The 22,947-nt window shown below is 43.5% G+C and overlaps 1 protein-coding gene across 1 annotated transcript in view; it reads right to left on the bottom strand.

Moving 5' to 3' along the window:
* Positions 1 to 20,692, bottom strand: part of LOC115781980 (C-Jun-amino-terminal kinase-interacting protein 1-like) — a 45,469-nt gene extending 24,777 nt beyond the window's left edge. Inside the window, exons 1-3 of the mRNA XM_030731941.1 lie at positions 20,302 to 20,692; positions 9,379 to 9,451; positions 1,594 to 2,160 (exon numbers count right to left, since the gene is read on the bottom strand). Of these exons, the coding sequence (XP_030587801.1) occupies positions 1,594 to 2,160; positions 9,379 to 9,451; positions 20,302 to 20,373 (712 nt within the window). The 5' untranslated portion in view covers positions 20,374 to 20,692. The remainder of the gene's footprint in view (positions 1 to 1,593; positions 2,161 to 9,378; positions 9,452 to 20,301) is intronic.
* Positions 20,693 to 22,947: the final 2,255 nt, after the last annotated feature.

Genomic DNA, 22,947 nt, shown 5'->3' with positions numbered 1-22,947 from the left:
TTGTTAAGAAACAAACAGGCAGACAAACATACCAAAAACAACAAATGGCAGTTGTAGGGTATAAGGCTACACAGTGTAGAGATAAAATCAAGCATTACACAACACCCTGAATCTCTAATCAGCCTTCTGATGTTCTGGTGGCTGTGGCTCAGGAGGTAGAGCAGGTCATCTGTTAATCGGAAGGTTGGAGGTTTGATTCCGGGTTGCATGCCAAAGTATCCTTGGGCAAGATACTGAGCCCCAAGTTGCTCTCTGACTTGCGTTGAAGTATGAATTCAGTTCTATCTTATTTATATAGCACCAAATCACAACAAACAGTCGCCTCAAGGCACTTTGTATTGTAGGTAAAGTCCCTACAATAACACAGAGAAAACCCAATGGTAGTGAATGTGTAGTAGAATGTGTGTGAATGGATGAATGCAAATGTGTTGCATAAGCGCTTTGAGTGCTCAGTTGGAATAGAAAAGTGCTATATAAGAACATTTACCATTTGGTGTTTCCTGTGGGTGCCAATGGGTCCTCCAGTAATCAATTATGGAACAAGGTATTGGTGTTCATAGCTACTAATTTTCTTATCAAATAACCCCAGATATTTTATTCTGTAATCTAAAAGTAAGAAAATGTGAGTGTTGGTGTACAAGCATCAACAGCCTCTTTCCCTTGTAGGTTAATGTCCACATTCCTGTACTGAAAGAGGTTATTCAATTGAGTTGTTATATATGTAGACTGTGCTACATACAACAGTCATTTCTAATCAAAATGCTACTAGGCTGAGATAATTTTACTAGATGTTCCCCTTTCCACATTGCTTTTTTTAAACATCTGTTGTCACCTATAGTACATTACGCCAATAGTCCAGAGGGAAGGGAGGGAAGAAATAGGTGGCTGCATAACCAATAAATCAAAGTGTTGTGCAAATCTTAAATTGTTTAACAAACAAGTATTTCTCATCCAATGTAGCAAGGGTAGCAAAGTGGAACTGTTTAGTCAGCTAATGCCTCATATCCAGAGCTACGTGGACTTCTACCACCAGCAGCTCAGGTTTGACTTTTTGGGTTATTTTTTTTTTAAATATTGATATTGCTCAAGCCTCAAATTAATTGTAATCTAAACTAAACCATGCTATAGGGAGGAGACATGGCTCTTAACACATCCTAAGGGCGAATTTAGAAACGGTGATGGGTTTTTTGGGCGTGGGCAGTTTCATCTGTGAGGTGCCAGGCATATTTCTCTACTTATTATCATAGTCAAGATGTAATTTATAGAGCCCAACAGTTTGGTAGGCTGATGCTATTTATTTATTTATAACAACTGATAAGCAAAAATTTGAAAATGTAAAGAAGAGACTGGGGAAACATCCGACTATATTATGAATGTTGATGTTGCATTATTTGTCCACCAGAGGGCAAGTTCCCTGTTTACAACACACAATGCCACAAAGACAACATCCAGCTGATCCAAGCAGTCGGGCAGAGTGTAAATGAGTAAATAACCATATATAACAAATGTTAAAGAAATCATTTCTCCTGATAGGGCAGATTCAGAAACAGATTTGACACTTGCTGGAGCCAGCTCTGAAGCTGGGTTCAGTACCTTGGTGTTGGGTTGTCTCCAGGTTTCTTGGTGCTACAGGTGTGCGTGGTACCACCATAGCAGGCAGATAGATTTCCTGATTAGACAGAGTTTTATTGGATTTTAAGCTGCCTCCTCTGTTGCCTCCTTTAGTACCTCCTTTTCCTCTCCCATCAGCTGCCCGGCCTTTCAGTCCGTTTACTTCCCTTGGCCTCTGATGTCCATTCCTGTCTTTCATCTTTGATTCGTCGCACAGTCGTCCTCCTCTTCTCTCAGCCACTCCATCCTTTCCTTTGAGGTCCCCCAGGCTCCTTTCTCTCATTGCTGTTGCTCCTTTTCCTCCTTTTCCTCCTCCACTTCCTGCTCTCCGTTGACTTCTTGGTGTGCTGGAAGACTGTGTGTGCGTACCTCCAGGTGCTAGCCGTTCCCGTGGTCGAGCTTGTGTGTCTGAACCAGTGGCAGCAGCCTGAGTGTTGGCTCTGCTCTTGGATACATTGGTTGTTGGGGGCTTTGGTGCTGGCCGGCGCTGGGTGCTGTGCTGGACTTTGTCCTCAGCTTTTGGTTGGACATTTGATGGAGTAAGATCCCCTTAACACACACACACACACACACACACACACACACACACACACACACACACACACGCACACACACACACACACACACACACACACACACAAACACACACACACACACACACACAACAACAAAAGCATTAGATTATGAATTAGGCAACCAGATATACAGTATACAGAGGGATTATCAAAGTAGCCTACAGTAAGCAGTTAATCCTGTTACAGCAACAGAAGAAAACAAAAAGTGATGATTTCATGATGTGGTGGAACTGTTGTCACTACTGTTGTCCTGTTATGTTATGCCTTTCCTCTTATATTCTTTTATGTTCCAAAACTATTACATCAACAATTATTTAAAATAATTATCTCAATTAACAAACAAAAATATTTATAACCAAGTCTTCCATGTATTTTCCCCAAATTTCATGCAACACAGTATTGGACTGAGTTGCATGGAACATCGTCTCTGCCTCTACCTTAGAGTTATACTAAACAAAGCCAAATATTACCTTAACGTTTTGCTCTCTAATTCTGCTGATGTCTCTGGTTTATCCTCAGTTTATTGTAGTTTTTGCAGTTTTGAGTTTTGTTTATTTTGTAGTAATCCCTGGTTGGTTTACATATTTCTTTGGGCATTTTTAGTTTAGTTTTGAATTCTTTTCTTATTTAGTCCCTGGTTTCTCTATATTCTCCATGTGAACTCCACATTTCTGTGTTCTCGTGTCTGTTTTGTTTTCAGTTTTGCTTTCCTTTTTTGTATGTTGATTGAGTCCACTTATTCATCACTGCTGTCTCCACTCTTGCTGATTACCTTACAGTATGTGTGTATAAATGGTCTGTGTCCTCATTTCTTTGTCATGTCCTCATCTTTGGCTTCCCTCATGCTGTGTTCCCTAACTCTGTGTTTTCCTGTGTTGTTTCCAAGTTAATGTATTTCTGACTCCAGTCCTGTCCTGGTTAGGGTTTATTCAAAGAGAGAAATTCTAAGTTTACATCTGCTCCTCATCCTCTGAGTCTTGCATTTGGGTCCTACAATGCCTGCCAAGCAGCCAGTCCATGACAACGTAACATTTTCACAGCTAGATGTCAGCAGATTGTAGATCGCTGACATCTAGCTGTCTTGAATTGGGAGGGCTAGTTTTCTAAGCCCTCCTTATTCAAGTGCGTAAATCCTTGCTACGGTGGCTGCTATAGGACAAAGATATTTTAGTCTGGCAAGAGAAATCAAAAACATTAAATTTCAAATCAAATCAAAGTTTATTTGTCACATGCATAGTCATACAAGGTACAACTAGAAGTGAAATGCTTTGACGACTACCCTTATACCTTAGCACAAGATGAAGATATAAATAGAGTGATTAAAAGAATATAATCAAGAATATAATCAGAATGTATGCTGAGATAAAATGAAAGTGGATTAATTAACAAAATATAGTCAAAATAAAATATTAAAAGGAACAAAATATATATAGAATGTAACAAAATATATACACTAGAATATACATATACGGCTGTAGCTCAGGAGGTAGAGCAGGTCACCTATTAATCGGAAGGTTGGTGGTTCGATTCTGGGTCGCATGCCAGAGTATCCTTGGGCAAGATACTGAACCCCAAGTTGCTCTCCGAAACATAAAATATAATATCTTGGTTATATCCAGAAGGTATGGTGTGTGTGTGGTGGTGGGGTATAGTGTGAATAATGCAGTGCAAATAGCATGACATGATTGTCAGTGGGAGAGTCAGTGAATGATGCATATTGTGTTTGTGTAGGGTGTAGCCCATCAGCTGTCTTGATTCAGGCTCCTAATAGCTTGTGGAAAGGAACGCCTTCTCAGCCTCTCAGTGTTAGCCTTCAAGGAGTGAAAGCGCTTCCCTGACCTCAACAGAGAGAAGAGTCCATAGTTGGGATGGCTGGGGTCTTTTACGATCTTCCTGGCTTTGGTCTGGCACTGCCTGTAGCAGATGGTCTGCAGGTCATGAAGTTCAGTCAGAATGATACGGTTTGCTGGATGCACCACTCTTTGAAGAGCTTGTCTGTCCTGCTTGGTGCTGTTCCCAAACCAGACTATGATGTTCCCCATGAGTATGCTTTCAATGATGCAGGTGTAGAACATCTGAGGTGGTAGAGATACTGGTGATCCTTCTTTGCTGTGGAGCTGGTGTGGCAGCATGACAACATGTCCTGCAAGATGCGCAATCCAAGGTACTTGAGGCTGTCTACTCTTTCTACTGGGGCTCCATTCATCTGAACAGGCTGATAGCACTGCTCCTGCTTCTTGCTGGAGTCCACAATCATTCTCTGGAAAGCATTTATGGGAAAATGTTCAGCCAGGGGACCATTTGCCATTTTGAGGCTCTGCAGCTGAGCTACAAGAACATGTGCAAGCTGAAGCCCCTTCTGCAGAAATGGCTGGATGAGGCAGAGAACTTGGAAAATCCTCAGGATATACACAGAAGTGAGCAAGTTTTTGTTGATACCAGAAAAAGAAAGCAGAGGACCAGCCTGGAGGGAGCAGCACAGCCTGGAGGGAGCAGCGCATCCTGCGCTTGAGTCCTACTTTATCAAGTGTCCCAAACCGAGCACTCAAGCCATTAAACACATTTCAAATGACCTGGGCCTGCAGAGAGATCTGGTACGTGTGTGGTTCTGAAAGCAAAGACAGAAGGGGAAGTGTTTGGCCCTCAAAGTAGCTCATACCTGCCTGCTAAACCTCCACCTCTATCATTATGGCCTCCTCAACTGTCATTGGGTGCCTTTGGCACCACTAGCTCCCCTTACCAGACACTAGCATGTGGTGCTCCAGCCCATCCCTGGCCAGTGTCTTCTGTGCCTGCTCCCACCAGGTACCCTGTGTAGGCACCGGTAGCTGAACCAGTGTATAGAAGGCCTCAGCCTACCATTCCCAAATTAGGACACCCAGATCCCAGGTTTCACATGGCTTTAGAGAACTTCCTTCCTCTGCATGCTACAGAGCTTTTCAAGTAGCAAATACTTTTTGACCATCTGTAGTTGGAAGCTAAGCTAATGGCCGATGCTTTCCTCAACTCACCAACGCCATATAGAGACACTATGGCAGTCCTTCGTGATAAATTTGGTCAAAGTCATCAGCTAGCCTTGAGAACGATAGCTAGTGTCCTTGAAGTTCCTGAAATGAGATGTGGAGATAGCTTTCCAGAAATTTTCACTCCAAGTACAATCGTTAGTTGGCTTGTTGCAGAACCTGGGCCCAGAGGGGAATCTCGAACTGAGCTGTGGCTCACACGGAGCTCAACTGCTGAGCAAACTCCCTGCAGGATCAACACATAATCTGTATGACCTCTCAGAATGGCTAAGCTACAAATCTGGTGCCAAGAGTTTGACAGTCATGTCCCTGGCCTGAACACTAAAGAAAGGCATGGTACACAATACCGTGACAACCCTACATAGTACTGGAGAGCCAGCGAAGGATGTCTCGGGATCTCACAAGGAGACTGGCCAAGAATAAAGTCAAGGGCAAAGTTTACTGTGCCTACTGCAAAAGCACCAAGCGTTATTTTGGTCAATGCCCGGATGCCTCTAAGCTTTCCCAAACTCACCTCAAAGAGTGGATTCAGGTGAGCAGACAATGTAGGTGCTGTGCCCAGACTCATCAAGCAGCGCAGTGTGCCTTAAAGAAGTCCTGCCACTGCTGTCATGGGAAACATCTCTTAGCTCTCCATGATGTCAATACCAGAGCAGAACAGGGCAACAAGGAGAGAGCCAATAGAGAAGAGAGTTGCCTAATCAGTTCTGTCTCTGATGCAGCCTACCTCATCCGGCTCAGGGTAGGGAATTGTGTCATGTTGAAAGTGGTCCCAGTAATTGTGCGATATGGGGGCAGAACCATAGACACCTCTGCTATCCTTAATGATGGGTCTGAGAGAACAATGCTTCTGCCAACTGCAGCTGAGTCTCTTGGCCTTAAGGACATTCCTAAAGACCTCCCCCTGCACCGCATTCGTCAAGCTACCCAGGTCCTCCACGGGTGCAATGTGTCATTTCAGGTCTCCCCTGCTACCAACCCACAAACCAGCTACAGAATCAACAGTGCCTTCACCGCTAATAACGTATTTACCCTGGTGACCACCTACAGAAGAAACTCCAACATTTCTGTGGCATCCCACTACGTACTCTATGAGAAGTTGAACCTTTACTTCTCATTGGGTCTAATCAGCCTCATCTCATTACCCCTATTGAGCCATTCAGATTTGGTCCACCTGGGGTCCTGCAGCCATCCACACCAGGCTTGGATGGACCCTCCTAGGCCCAACCCAGGTGATGGGGTGGCTGACTCACTCTACTCAGTGCTTGTTCATGTCCTCACCACCATAGAGGGACAAGCTACTCCAGCACGTTGAAAGGCTCTGGCAGGTAGACACCATCCCTCATTTGTCAGAGAGACATGACCCACTCAAAGCAGAATCAGCAGGCCGTAGCACTACTCAAAGCCAAGACAGTTCAAACAGAGATTGATGGCATCTTTAGGTACTGCACTCCCTTGCTACGACACTCAGAGATACCCCCCTTGCACGCACCCAAAGGAGTAAGTAATGCCTCTCCTGCATAGTACAGAAAGATGGCTCCTGAAAGATCTGCAGCGAGCAAACTCCTACAAAGCAGCAATGCAAAAGCTGATCGACTCAGGCATTGTGAGAGATGAGACCCCACCTCAAGAAATTTGGCATATACCTCATCATCTTGTCATACACAATGGTAAGGATCACATCGTTTTTAACTGCTCTCACCAGTACCTCGGGCAGACTTTCAATCAGTACCTCCTGCTGGGGCCCAGCCTAGATGCCTCCTTGCTGGGAGTCTTGGTGAGATTCTGAGAGCATCCCATAACAGTTAGTGGTAACATCAAGGGGATGTTCCACCAAGTGTATCTACTTCCTGCAGAGCATTCCCTGCTGAGGTTCCTGTGGCAGGACCTTGATGTTCAAGAGCCTCCGAGAACCTATGAATGGTAGGTCTTGCCCTTTGGTGCCACTTGTAGCCCCTTCTGTGCAACATATGCCCTGCAACACCACGTTGCTGACCACAGCCCAACTGCCTGCAGAATGTGGGTACTCCTGAGTACGCCAGGTGACTTGTGGATCATCTGAGAATCCTTCTAGCTTCAGGAGACTTTGACCTGTGCCAGTGGGCTTGCAATAATCCAGAAGTGCTGAGTCACCTACCACAAGAAGCCCGATCTGTGAGCCTGGAAGTGCAGCTAGTCCAAGATAAGTCCAACCCCCTGAAATCCACCCTTGGCCTCAGCTGTAACTGGGAGATTGACTGTCTCAGCTACAAGCATAGACCTGTGGCGTATGATCAGCCAACTCTTAGGAACCTCTATTGAGTCTTAGCTATTCAGTATGATCCCCTGGGTTTTCATTACCATTCTCCACCCAATCAAAGCTCATTATCCAACAATTTGTTCCAGCTCTGGAACAAACAGCGTGGTTGGGATGACCCCAACTTACCTGCAGAGCTCCTTCAGGCCTGGTCTGCCTGGGAGGCTGAGCTTGAGCTCCTACCCCTCCTTACCTTTCCACGGGCATACGTACCGCTTGGTGCATACCAGGAAAGTAATCTGCATGAAATGCATATTTTTGCAGATGTCTGGAGCTGTGGCATATGGAGCTGTGGCATACATGAGGACCCAGGATGACAGAGGCCGAGTGCATGTCTCCTTTATTCTTGCTTGCTCATGAGTTGTTCCAAAACAGCTGCATTCTATCCCACGTTTTGAGCTCTGTGGAGCTCTGGTGGCAGCATGACTGGCCTGTGTCCTCAAAAGAGAGCTCACCTTGCCTGTGGTTCGCACGACGCTGTGGTCAGACTCCACCACCGTGTTAACCTGGCTATACTTCCAGTCTTGTTGTTACAAGGTTTTTGTGGGGACTTGTGTAGCCAAGATTCAAGAACTCCCTGAAAACTGCACTTGGTGTTATGCTGACTCGGTGAATAACCCAGCTGATGACCTGACAAGAGGGACCACGCTGAAGCCTTTAATCAATCCAAACAAGACCTCCTTTCCTTCATCAATCTCCAGATACCTGGTCAGAAGTACCCAATGTAGAGACCCCAGAGGATCACACAGAACTGCAGAAGACCTACCTCTGTGGATTAACCATTACACACCCGGCAATTTATGCTATACTTTCTAATAATCCTGCCTAAAGGAAGTATGTATAATGTAAATAAAATTGGTCTTAGCACAGAACCCTGTGGAACACCATAATTAACCTCAGTGTGTGAAGAAGACTCCCCATTTACATTAGACATTTGGAGTCTATTTGAAAAATATGATTCAAACCACTGCAGCGTGCTATGTTATTAAGATATGATCGCATAGGTGGGGGACAGAGTGTGGTTCAAGTGGTGGGTGGGGTCATTTAGATTTTGAGAGAATCCAATTGAATCTAATAATAGATTAAATGCAGTGTTGGGGCTGTCATTTTCAGTATCTGCATGGATGTTAAAATTACCCACTATAATTATTTTATCTGAACTAAATCAGATAAAAAGTCTGAGAAATCAGACAGAAACTCTGAGTAAGGAGCAGGTGGATGATGAACAAACAAATAACAAATGAAACAGGCTTCTGAGTTTTCCAACTAGGCTGAAAAAGGCTAAGAGTCAGAGTTTCTAATTAATTAAAACTCTGTTTGGTTCTTCTCCACGTTTGCATTCACCCATTCATACAAGCACTTCCATGTGTAACTAAGTGCTTACTGTCTAACATTCACACACATTCATACTTCGATGCTTGTATGAGAGAGCAACTTGGGGTTTGGTATCTTGCCCAGGGATATCGTGGCACTCGGCTCGGAGCAGCCAGGAAATGAATGGCCAACCTTCCAATTAGTAGGTGGCTGCTCTACCTACTGAGCCACAGCCAACCCGTGGTAGTGTTTTCATTTAATGTTCATACCTGTGATGTATGGTAGTGACAATACGATAGACTGCATGCAAAGTGTGGTTTCACAGCTCCGTGAGACTGAAACTAAAATATACCTATCACCCGCTAACTGTGATAAGTTATAAGCCCATCCAGTCTACATTAATTACTGTTTAGAATTTGTATACAATTTGTATAGACTTTGTATAGAATACTGTGTGATTTATCCTGGTCTATTCCAAACCATTAAATACATTATTCTACAATATACTGTAGAGATAATCTGAGCAATTTGAAGAACTACTTATATTGAGTTTTCATACCTGTGATATGTGGAGAGGAAGAGTGGGAGTCTTTCCAGCTGTCCTTGCCTAAAGAATTGTTGTTGATGGAGTCCTGAAAAGAGTTGATGACACAGAGCAGCAGTGTAAGACCAACAACCAAGAAATGACTGGATTACACACACAGAGAGGATGAAATCCTGTTTCCATCACATTAGATACCTGACTAGGCCCATCCTAACACTAAGTTATCTACATGATCTATCCCTAAGTCTCTAATAACAGCACTGCCAGGAAGAGCATTGACCAGAAGGTGTGTGGCAATAGAAGTAATTTGTAGTCATTTTGTGTCTCTTTAAAGTCATTTTCTGTGTTTTTGTGGATATTTTGTGTCTTTTTGTGTTTTGTTGTCTCTGTAGAAAGTTAAGTCCTTTGTGGTCCTCATCTATTTGTGGTTGTTTGGTTTCCGTAGTCATTTTGGCTACGTTCACACTGCAGCCTGAAGTGACCCAGGCTGTATGTGACCTGTATCTGATCTTTTAATGACAGTCTGGACAACACAGAATCGATTTTTACAAATGTGACCCAGGCCACTTGGATATGTGGTCCTAAATCCGATATGTATCTGCTCTTTTCAAATGTGACCTGTGTCTGTACAGGCAGGTCGTATTCATCCGATTTGTATGTCATTGACACTTGACAAACATCACTATTCTGCACAGTGATCCATGTTTACTTCTGCAAACACTAAGCACGCTCCCTATGTGTGACATTATTGTGTCCTCTACTGTGCATGCAGGACACTTTCAGGTTGTTTGCAGTTCACACAGGAGATCACATACAAGTCGCATATATTATATATCATATTTCACAAAAAATCGGAATTGAGCATTAAGGCCTGCAGTGTGAACATAGCCTTAGTCTCTTTTATGTGTCTCTCTAGTCATTTTATGGTTTTATGTTTCTTTGTAGTTATTTTGTATCTTTTTGGGCATCTTAAGTATTAGTTGGGGGGGGGGTATCTTTATAGTCATTGTATCTCTCTTTGTGAGTAGGACACACATTGCACAATACCTGCATTGCCTTAATGTATGTAAAGTATTCTTCGCTACACTGTGTATTTTGTCTAAGTTATTGTAGTATGGAGGTGGCTTCCAATGTAGTCTTGTAAGCTGATCAATCAGATATGGTAAACCCTTTGAAGCAGCATTATATTGAGTCTCTACAGCTGCTCTGCACTGTCTTGCTGTTAATCTACTGAAACCAGAGGGGTGTACTACAAAACAAGATCAATGGATTAGTAAGTTACAGACTAAAGCCAGTTCACAAAAGCTTCTTTTACCTGGCTTTTCACCATGGGTACTCATGCTGAACTGACATAGGGAATGGTGGCCTAGAGGAGAAGAGTGCAGTTTGTGACTGACAGGATGCTTTGTATGTGAGGATGCTGGGTCGAATCCCTGGACTGGCATGTACTGGAAAAATGGGATATCCACCCTTGAATAGACTGAGAACCATCTGGAATCCGATCCATCAGAGGGGGAAAAGCCCCAGAGCACCCTTGGACTGGTGTTGGTGTTGGAGCATTGAAGTGCTGCTTGCCTCCACTCTGTGTGCACCACTGTGGGCTCTTGAGCAAGGCCCTTAACCCTGTCCAGGTGCTTTCTAGCTGCCCCCTGCTCTACATGTTGTGCTGGGTTAAATGCAGAGACTAAATTTCACTACATGTATATGATTTTGTTTGTTTTATTGACATCTTGCTCCAATGCATGGTTTGGGTTTATAATTGACTGTTAAATGTACAACACTGAAAATACCTCTTTTCCCAACTACATTCACAATTAATTCTATACACTATATTGCCAAAAGTATTCAATTCAATTTTATTTATATAGCGCCAAATCACAACAAACAGTTGCCTCAAGGCACTTTGTATTGTGGGTAAAGACCCTACAATAATACAGAGAAAACCCAACAGTTAAAATGGCCCCCTATGAGCAAGCACTCACCATCAAAATAATTGAATTCAGGTGTTCCAATGATTTCCATGGCCACAGGTGTATAAAATCAGGCACCTAGGCATGAGGACTGCTTCTATGAGCATTTGTGAAAGAATGTGTTGCTCTCTGGAGCTCAGTAAATTCCAGCATGGTACTGTGATAGGATGCCAGTTGTACAACAAGTCCACTCATGAAATTTCCTTGTTACTAAATATTCCATAGTCAACTGTTAGTTGTATAATAACAAAGTGGAAGAGATTGGGAATGAGAGCAACTCAGCCATGAAGTGGTAGACCACCACAGAGTCAATTCCAACAGACCTTCAAACTTCATATGGCCTTCAGATTAGCTCAAGAACAGTGTAAAGACAGCTTCATGGAATGGTTTTCCATAACTGAGCAAGCTTTACAAAGCCAAGCGCAATTCAAAGTGCTAGATGTAGTGGTGTAAAACATGCTGCCACTAGACTGTAGAACAATGAACATATGTTCTCTGGAGTAATGAATCATGCTTCCTCTGTCTGGGACTCTGATGGGCAAGTCCAGGTTTGGCAGTTGCCAGGAGAACTGTTCTTGTCCAAGTGCATTCTGTCAAGTGTAAAGTTTGGTGGGGTTGTTTTTTCAGGAGTAGGGCTCAGCCCCTAAGTTCCAGTGAAAGGAACTCTTAATGCTTCACCATATGAAAACATTTTGGACAATTTCATGCTCCTAACTTTGTGGGAACAATTTGGGGATGTTCTTCTTGTTCCATCATGACTGCACAGCAGTACACAAAGCAAAATCCATAAAGACATGGATAAGTGAGTTTGGTGTGGAAGAACTTGGCTGGCCTGCATAGACTCAACCTCAACCTGAAACAACACCTTTGGGATGAAATAGAGTGGAGACTTCTTGTCCAACATTAATGTTGGGTCAAAAATTCCCATAAAAACACTTCTAAATCTTGTTGGAATCCTTCCCAGAAGAGTTGAAGCTTTTATAGTTATGAAGGGTGGACTGACATCATACCCTGTGGATTACAAATGTCATGTCACTTGACTTCATATGTGTGTGAGGGCAGATGAGTGATTTTTGATAATACAGTGTAGATTATCCATGGGCAAAACATGTTACATATACAAAACTGTTGAGCAGTAAACTAGAAGTGCAGCTGACTGATTTTCCCAAAGACTCAGTTTTGCACCTTTCATCTGACCTTCTCCATATACACTGCTCAAAAAAAACAAAGGGAACACTCAAATAACACATCCTAGATCTGAATGAATGAAATATTCTCATTGAATACTTTGTTCTGTACAAAGTTGAATGTGCTGACAACAAAATCACACAAAAATCATCAATGGAAATCAAATTTATTAACCAATAGAGGCCTGGATTTAGAGTCACACACAAAATTAAAGTGGAAAAACACACTACAGGCTGATCCAACTTTGATGTAATGTCCTTAAAACAAGTCCAAATGAGGCTCAGTATTGTGTGTGGCCTCCACGTGCCTGTATGACCTCCCTACAACGCCTGGCCATGCTCCTGATGAGGTGGCAGATGGTCTCCTGAGGGATCTCCTCCCAGACCTGGACTAAAGTATCCGCCAACTCCAGGACAGTCTGTGGTGCAACGTGACATTGGTGGATGGAGCGAGACATGATGTCCCAGATGTGCTCAATCAGATTCAGGTCTGGGGAACGGGTGGGCCAGTCCATAGCTTCAATGCCTTCATCTTGCAGGAACTGCTGACACACTCCAGCCACATGAGGTCTAGCATTGTCCTGCATTAGGAGGAACCCAGGGCCAACCACACCAGCATATGGTCTCACAAGGGATCTGAGGATCTCATCTCGGTACCTAATGGCAGTCATGCTACCTCTGGTGAGCACATGGAGGGCCGTGTGGCCCTCCAAAGAAATGCCACCCCACACCATTACTGACCCACTGCCAAACTGGTCATGCTGAAGGATGTTGCAGGCAGCAGATCACTCTCCACGGCGTCTCCAGACTCTGTCACGTCTGACACATGTGCTGATTGAACTTGCTGTCATCTGTGAAGAGCACAGGGTGCCAGTGGCGAATTTGCCAATCCTGGTGTTCTCTGGCAAATGCCAAGTGTCCTGCATTTGCCAGACACCCCCATCTGTGGATGATGGGCCCTCATACCATCCTCATGGAGTCGGTTTCTAACCGTTTGTGCAGACACATGCACATTTGTGGCCTGCTGGAGGTCATTTTGCAGGGCTCTGGCAGTGCTCCTCCTGTTCCTCCTTGCTCAAAGGCGGAGTTAGTGGTCCTGCTGCTGGGTTGTTGCCCTCCTACGGCCTCCTTCACGTGTCCTGGTGTACTGGCCTGTCTCCTGGTAGCGCCTCCAGCCTCTGGACACTACGCTGACAGACACAGCAAACCTTCTTGCCACAGCTCGCATTGATGTGCCATCCTGGATGAGCTGCACTACCTGAGCCACTTGTGTGGGTTGTAGAGTCCGTCTCATGCTACCACGAGTGTGAAAGCACCACCAACATTCAAAAGTGACCAAAACATCAGCCAGAAAGCATAGGTACTGAGAAGTGGTCTGTGGTCCCCACCTGCAGAACCACTCCTTTATTGAGTGTGTCTTGCTAATTGCCAGTAATTTCCACCTGTTGTCTATTCCATTTGCACAACAGCATGTGAAATTGATTGTCAATCAGTGTTGCTTCCTAAGTGGACAGTTTGATTTCACAGAAGTTTGATTTACTTGGAGTTATATTGTGTTGTTTAAGTGTTCCCTTTATTTTTTTGAGCAGTGTATAATGGTGATGACTGGAAGAAAAAATTTCATCGCTCCATAAGATCTGTTAACACTAATTCTCAGTCCACTTCTTGTGTAATTCTATGTACTTCAGCCCTTTCTCCCTGTTACCCTTCCTTAACAATGGCTTCTTGATAGCCATCCTTCCAGTGAGACCATTTGTGATGATGCTTCAGCAAACAATGGATCGATGGAAGAAGATGAATTTTTTCCCATCTCTTAAGGATGTGACTTTCAGATACTCTTTGCTGTAGATAGTTTTTTAGGCCTGACACTTCTTTTGTGCTCCAATTGTCCAGTGTCCTCAATTTTCTTTAAGGACATACTGAACACCATGCCAAGATCTCCCAAGTTTTCAGCTATTAGCTCTTTGGAAATCACCTTGTTGGTCCAAAAATACTATTTAATAACTGTCAAACTATTATCTTTTGGGTAATTTGGGAGCAAATGTGTTTTTGCAACAGGCTGCTAGTAACAGTGCCCCTCAAGATACTGTTTAAAATGGACTCTTTCCTAAGTTGTCTGTTGTTGACACAACACTGGTTCATCCCTTGAGGTAGGTGTCTCTTTATGCTTGAATGGTTTATAGGTTAGATAAGTGGCTGAAGAACAAAAAACAAATATTCCACTTAAAATGATTATGTACAAAGCCTGGACTGAAAACGAGTGAAAAAAGGCAATGTTCAAAGGTCCCTTTGGGAGTCGCTACAATGGATCATCTGCCTCCATGTCAACCTATCCCTAGCTTCCCGTTCTGTCATATTAACCCTCTGCATGTCCTTGTTCACTAGATCCATGAAACCTTTCTGTGGTTTTTCGCTTTTTCTCCTGTTTAGCAGCTCCAGATTCAGCATGCTTTGCCCAATATATCCACTATCCCTCCTCTGCATGTGCATCTCAACTGTTCCTTCCTAACTTTGTCTCCAAAATGCTCAACCTGTAAATCAAATGTTGGAATAAAGATACACATATTTGTTTTCTTTATTGCAATAATGTGAATGATATTTCTTGTTTTGTAAGAGATCATTTTACTGGAGCACTGTCAGATCGCGATCAGAGGAGGAAATTCATTTGCAGACATTTATGTTTTTATAAGCACCGAAATTCCAGTTAGAAATTAGTTTGTTATTTTTGTATTCCCTCGTCAACAGGCTTTAAGGATGGAGACTGTGATTATGTCAGCTCAGCTGCAGCTATCAGACTGTCAGTCAGTTCCTCTGAAGCATTTACTGTAGTTACTGCAGCATCACTGTTTAAATCACACTGATCTGTATGAAGATTTAGATGCAGAGCACAATGATCAATGATCAATCATTTGCTGTGTTGTAAATGGTCACTGCTGGAAAAATGTCTGGATCTTGGAGATGATGTGAACATTTGAGTGAAGATGAGGCTAAAATTAATTTAAGATTTGAAAACTGAACTAAATGTATTTAAAGTGACTTAAATATTGTCAACACTTTGAAAGTTATGGTGTCTGAAATTCAGAGTATGAATGTTGACTTATTTTCCAATGAAAATCACCTAAATCGGTGATCGTAGGCTCTATAATGGATTAGCAAACCTTGTCCGAGTCTACTTCCACAGCTGGAGAATCCAAACAGATCAGGATCATGAGTTCAGACTGGATAAGGCCCAGATTCAGTTCAGGCTCCAGGAAATATTTGAAATCTATAAAGCTCATTTCTTATAGCATGTTTGCCTTTGGTTCCTTTTGGTAAAACTGTGCATTCGTTACAGACTAGGAAAGCTGCCCTGCATGTTTTCAGCTAAATGTGAAACTATGACTGAACTCTGACTTTTAACAGTAACTCAGTGAAACATTTCTGCTGTGGCTGTCAGAGAGCCGTCATCCATCAGTGAAGCTGAGATTAGATCAGGTTCGAAACAGTTAAACTGGGAAACATTAAAGCAATTTTTCTTGAAATCTCATTACTCATTTTTATCCAGTAATGGTAGAAATAATGAAATTCTCCATTTAAAAAATTAAGAAAGTGAGGTTGCTATTCCATCAATAGATTAAAATTTTACTCAATAATTATTCTTTCAGTCACTACCCAAAGCTAGTGACCATAGGGGAGGGTAGGAACGTAGATCAACCGGTGAATCTACAGCTTCACACTCAGCACTCTCTTTATCACAACAAACCAGTACAGCTTCTGAATCACTGCAGAAGCCATGATCCATCTGTCGATCTTTTGTTTCCCTCTCCCCTCACTCGTGAGCAAGACCCTGAGATAATTGAACTCCCCCACTTTGGGCAACAACTTGTCCCAAACCCAAAGTTGGTACTATGGCTGAGAACCATGGCCTCAGACTTGGAGGTGCTACATACTCGGCCGTAAACCACCCCAGTGTGAGCTGGAGCTCACCAAGAAGCTAGCAGAGCTACATCATCTGCAAAAGCAGATCCTACATCCACTAACATTGAGACCATCCACCACTTGGCCAAGCCTGAAAAATTCTATGCCTAAAAATTATGAACTGAATTAGTTACAAAGGACAGCCCTGGCTGAGTTCAGCACCCAGCAGGAATGGGTCTGACTTATTGCCGGCAATATAGACCAAGCCATTGTTGCAGCTGTACAGAGACCAGATGGCCCGTAGCAACGGGCCAGGCACCCCATACTCCTGCAGCACACCCCACAGGATTCCCTGAGGGATGCAGTCAAATGCATTCTCCAAGTCCACTAAACTACATTGTTATTCCTGATTCTGAGGTCCAACCAAGGGGCAGACTTTCCTCTCCAGTACCCTTGCATAGACCTTTCTGGGGAGGCTGAGAAGTGTGACCACCTGAAAGTTGGAACGCACTTTCCAGTCCCCCTTCTTAAAAAGGGGAACCACCACATGAGTCTGCCAATCCAGAGGTGTCACCCCCAACTTCCATGCGACATTTCAAAGGCATGCCAACCATTACAGCCTGAAAGCATCCAGAACCTTGAGAAACTCAGGGTGAATCTCTTCCACCCCAGGGGCCGTGCCAGCAAGCAGTTGTTTAAGCACGTGTCACTTCACAAATTTAATTCTGGAAGGATGGTCAAAAATTCCCACAAACACACACCTAAACCTTGTGGAAGGCCTTCCAAGAAGTGTTGAAGCTGTTATAGCTGTAACTGGTGGGTTGATATCATATTAAACCCTATGGATTAAGAAAGGGATGTCACTCAAGTTCATATACACGTGAATACTTTTGGCAATATAATGTATCAAATCCTTATGAGACTGTCCCACACAAACTGGTGGTGCTTGCACTTTAAGTCCAGTCCAGTACCTCCTGTAACCATTTTAGGATGCAATTTACCTGTGCCAATTTCACAACCACCTGGCAACAGTTGGAGAAAGACATTGTTACCGGATGCACAATTTTGGTCATCTTGTTCTCAGTTGCAATTAACTTCCTGGTAAAGACAGTGGAAATTCCAAGAAGAGATGCAGTTCTGGTAAACAGTGTTCAGCAGGCTCCAGTTAAGGAATTTTGGCGTGGCAAGATCAGTCCCAGAGTGTCGGTGGATTCTGGATTATTTAGGAAGGCCATTAGAGGTGCTAGGATGGAATTTAAGCCATCAAAGTCCAAGAGCCTTGTGTTAAAGGAAAGGATGTGTCCAGGAGAAACACCTATTAAGAGTTTTGGGAAATGGTACAGATTACAGCTGAATGACCAAGAGAGTTTCAATTAGATGCTTGGGACGGTGGAAGCTTGGCTACGAACCCTAGAGAGGAATGGGCTACCTGGAAGATTCAAACTCTGAAGCCACAAGCAGGGGGTGCTCCCAAGGCTTCTTTGCCTGTGGCTCATGTATGAGACACCATTAACAACTGTTGAAGTCCTGGAAAGCAGGAGTAACACCTTTCTTCTGAGATGGCTGTCAGTCCCCAAATGCTTCACATTAGTTGCCCTGTACAACTCTGGGAGTAAGCTGCAATTGCCCATAGCATGGGGTTGAAGAGTCCAAGGTGGCCAAAACCTGGCAGGTGATGATGCTGCGTGACAGCAATGACCAACTGATCCGCTAAGCAGATATTACTATCCACACAGGACAGAGGTGAGCAACAACCAGAGTGCCCTGCAGGAAGCTGAGGCAAGACTACACCACAAGGACATTGTGGGGTCTGTCAATAAAGGCATGTTTAGGAATCATAACTGGGGCAAGGTGGAGGAATGCTAAGACCAGGGGGTCTCACAGCTTTGTCCAGAAAGAGCTGTGCCTGGTGGAAGAAGAAAATTGAGAAGCAAGGTCAGTGTCCATGAATAGCCAGGGGGGGTGGTCATACTGGGGTGGTGTCCAAGGCAGATCTCTGAGGTGGAGGGGTTTGTGGGGCATAGATGGGAAGTGCATAAAATTTCTCCTGTGCTTGACATATATTTTGCTAACATGAGTGAACCTCCACTACTAGGGGCTGGCTGAGAACCCAAGGTGAACACTGTGTGGGGGACCAGCAAACCTTGAACATGAATTGTCATCATGCCAATCTACCATGGCCGATTGTAAGTTTAAATGGAGGCTTTCATGGTTAGCTGTGTGGCAGGCAAGGTTGGACCCAGTGTGCAGGACTCTCAAAAGCAGCACCGAACTTAAAAGGTGGTTTATTGGCAAAAACAACAAGAGATACTGAATACAAAATAAACTTGGGGTGGATGGGTGCCAGAACTAAATACAAAAACTAGGAGCAATGTGACACACAGACAGGGTCACACTGATGACGACACAACAAAGAACTGATGAGGCATCAACAGATATTTGCTGAACTGACCTCAGGTCTGGAGGAAAAGAGGAAAAAGACCCATAATTTCTCAGGGACAACAGTGTCTTGCTTGATCAGGTTCGTCGGTGCAGGTGAGAGCTCTGGCAGGACACCAAGTGACTCAGGAATCTTGGCATCTGCTGCTGACTGGGTTATGAGAGTTGACCTCAAGAGACAACTGAAGTTTCCAGAGGAGATACCACCTCAACTCTCAGACCGGAGTCCATTGGTTCAGAAACCTGAGGGGCAGAGGGGACTGCCCAGGATGCTGAAGTTGGCTGTCAAGCCCTTTGGAAGTGTTGTGGGTTAATTGCCAAAACACTGGTGAAGTAGGGTACCCACCTGATGACCTGAAGAGAGCCCAAGAGTCCATGCCATAATGCTTACTAGGACTTGTGAAGCCCTAGTAAATGTGAAATGTGGCCATCACCCTCAAGGCAGCAGCTGGGACAGCACCTAGCCGTTGATCTTATCATATTACAGATTTAGTTCGACAACTAATTGTGGAAGTATGTAATTTAAACACAACTTGACCACATAAGGGTTGTTCTGTCACTTCATCAAATTCCTCTGACTTGATCGTCTCAGATTTGCGGGGGAAAGAGGGGGAAAGACACACTTCTTAATAGGAATTATGCAAAATTTCACATCCTTATTGTCATTAGTTTGCTCAAAAAATAAAGAGAAAGAAAGAGTAGAACCTCTAAATCTACTTTATTGTACCTAATATATCATTTTTCTTTATTTAAATTATCTCGTTTAATATGTGATTAATTCATGAGTTAGTTTACTAGCTCATAAATAGCTCAACAAATCTGAAGAAGAAATGATAACAGAAAAAAGGGAAATAAAACTCAAAAGTTGTTAGCTACATCACATAGACTAAACTATTCTGGTCTTGACTCAATTTTAATCAGATGTGCAGATAATGCAACCAGGGTTTGTAAGGCAGTACAGTTGACCTATATCAATTATATTTTTTACAAGATGACAGAACAGCTCTTGTTTTAACAGCATGGTCAAAACAGCCTTTCCAAGTGTCCTTGAACAAATCTCTCAGCTAACCCAACCCCCAGCTACTATGGTCTACATGATACAGATTGAATTATCAGGACCAATAGTCTTAATATAGGTATGTGCGGCGGATTTGGGAATTAAAAACAAACAAACAAAAAAACAACAAACAGGAAACTACACTAGAATATGTTCACATTTGACCCTGTGAAAATTAACACACACACACACACACACAGATACAGACACAGCAAACCAATGCTGTCTCATCCTAAGGGCTGGATCCTCCCAGGAAATATACAGCACACACACTAACCTTGTTATTCAGCTGGGTGTCACAGTTGCCTCATTCTGAACACAGGATCCATCCATAACCAGACACACATTTGCAACAGCAGCCCACAGCTTTTAAAAACAGGCCCCCTACCTGGGTACCGGCTTGTGGCAGCTGTGGGAACAGAGCCAAGGTGGTTGGTCTCTTTGGTCGATATTTGTCCATGACTGCACAGATTGATCCCCCTTTGACAAGCGACAGCTTTCTCCCTCCCTCCTCCTCTTCTCCTCCTTTTTTTAGCCAGTGTCAGCACTCGCTTGCTTGGACATGGCTTCCCCAAACCACCTCTACTTCCCTCTTTTCCCTTTCTTCCTCTTCTGTCTTCTCAGCATCGATCAGCTCTGAGCTCAACCTCAGGGCACACCTCTTTCACTCCTTTCTTCCATGATCATTGGCCATCCACAGTGTCATGTCATCATCCTCAAAATTATCTTCCTGATGATGCAGAAACAGAGAGGAGAGGAGACAGAAGGAGAAAGAGAGGTGGGTGGTGTTGAGTAGTGATGGAGTGAATGAGGTCTGAAAGAGAGAAGAAGGAGGGGAAGAGAGAGATGTGGGGGAGGAGGGGGCTCTGTACCAGCCAATCAGAGAAAGGCATGACATCATCAGCTGATCTCCCTGTGGTGCTTTCTGAGTTGAGGCTAATAAACACTATGATGCTGTGTGTGCATGTATGTGTGTGTGTGAGACCCAGTGAAATAAGATTAAAGAGTAACTTAAGAGTAATATGGAGACTCAAACAAAGGCAACAACCCAGTCAGCAAACCAGGTGAAGAAAATATAAGAACCAGTCAGTGAAGCATTAATCATGCATAATAGATCTAGAAAAGAGTCACTTTAAAATATCAGTCTGTAAATCAGTTAACAAGCATTTTCACAGGATTCTGAATCAAAAGTCAGGCAGTCTGTGACTAAAGGCAAGGGCATGGCATGGATCATGCCAATAAATGTATACAGATCATTCATTTCACTTCATTATAAAACACTTGAAAAGTCCTTTCTGTAGTTACTTTTTGGTGATTTGGACATAAATACCATACACCACAACTCAATATGCTGATCCAAACAAACTGAGACAGATCAATGTCAGTCCTTAGACAAATAAGTTTTATTTTCTGTTTTTGCTCAGTCATGTCCAACATGTCAAAGTAAATAATTGGTCATTATCAGAATCAGAAAGGAGGATTATCAAGTTTCCCAGTCCAATCCTCCCCTCCCTTGTCACATCTGTTTTCATCTCCAGGGTTCATAATGGGACTTCACTAACCAATGGGGGATGTCACATAGACTATGTACATCTTTTATACTGCCTATGAGTAAAAACTCCTTTTTTGTTTTTTCCTATTCAAATACAAAGATTTTATATTTTGTCACACTAAAAATTAAATTAAAGATCTTCAGCTTTTACCCAGAGATAATGAAACCACCTGAAAAAGGTGTGGAAAGTTATAACAATTATAAATGCACTATATTGTACATTAACGTGGATCAAATCAAACTAGACCGTGCATGGCTGGATCTATATCAGGCACGTTGTAGAAAAGTAAAAATCTTGGATCTTCCTTTCATTAGCCCGAGTATTAAGCATCATAACTGCTTTAAAAGCCTCAGTATAAACACCTCTCTGACAGCCTGGTGAGAATTTTTAAAAATCACTAAGTCTTCACTTATCCCCTGTAAACTAAAACTCATTTGGAACAATCCAGATATTTGTCAGAAAAAGAAAATACTGAATTTTAATACCAAATTACAAATTACAAACTTATACAATATAAAATGCAAATATAAAATTCTCCATAGATCACACTATAATGGACAAAGGATGTTCCAAATGGGCCTTACACATTCAAACATATGCACCCATTGTACAAACAATTAGGAGGCAAACTATATGCATGCTCTATGGTCTTGTATACCTGTGCAGAATTTCTGGCAGAGGATATGTAAAGATCTATCCACATGGTTTAACTGTTGTGTTTCAACTTCTCCCAGACTGTTCATTTTAGGTGACGTCAGTGAATTAGTTAGGGAGGCAAATATCTCACACGTAGTTCTTACCGCCTTGTGCATCGCTAAGAAAACTGTGAATTGGAAATCAAAAAATAAACTGTGTATTACTCAGTATAGAACTTTATTTGTAGATCACCTTAGTTTAGCGAGAATGTCTGCTTCTTCTAAAAATCAATTGGATGAATTTGACTCTCTCTGGTTCCCACTGATCAGCTCCATCACTTAGTGGGGGTGGTTGGCTGTGGGCTCTGCTCCTGGTGTGCTTTGTAGGCAGCCAGGGGTGGACTCCGGGAGCCTGTGTGTCCTGTGGCTGCCTTCTTGTTACAGCTGTGTGCTTGTCCTGGTTGTTGGTGGTGGGGGGCTTGGGTGGGTGCTTCCTTGCGGTCTTGGGGTGTGAGCCTGGGGTGCTTGGGGTGGCAGATGCTGGCCCTTGGCCAGGTGGCTGGCCTTCTCTGTGGGGCTCGGGGTGCGGGGTCTGGAGCCCCGCACCCAGGGGTCACCTGGCTTCCAGTTGGGTCCCCCACTGTGCTGCGGTGGTCTCTACTGTCCCGGGCATGTCACCGGCTGGGGTGGTTTGGCCCGGCCCACATCTGGATAACCGGTCTGCGCATTGGGACTCTAGGGTGGCTGCAGTGTGGGGGTGGGGTGGGGGGCATCGTGGAATGGTTGGGGTGGATAGGGCCCCGAGTTTCAACTCAGGGCAGTTTGTCTTGTCTCTTGTTTGTGTCT

This window comes from Archocentrus centrarchus, chromosome 6 (assembly GCF_007364275.1).
Source record: "Archocentrus centrarchus isolate MPI-CPG fArcCen1 chromosome 6, fArcCen1, whole genome shotgun sequence".
NCBI classification, from domain to species: Eukaryota; Metazoa; Chordata; class Actinopteri; order Cichliformes; family Cichlidae; genus Archocentrus; species Archocentrus centrarchus.
Note: the sequence above shows the minus strand (reverse complement) of the source record. Positions and strands in the feature narration are given on the sequence as shown.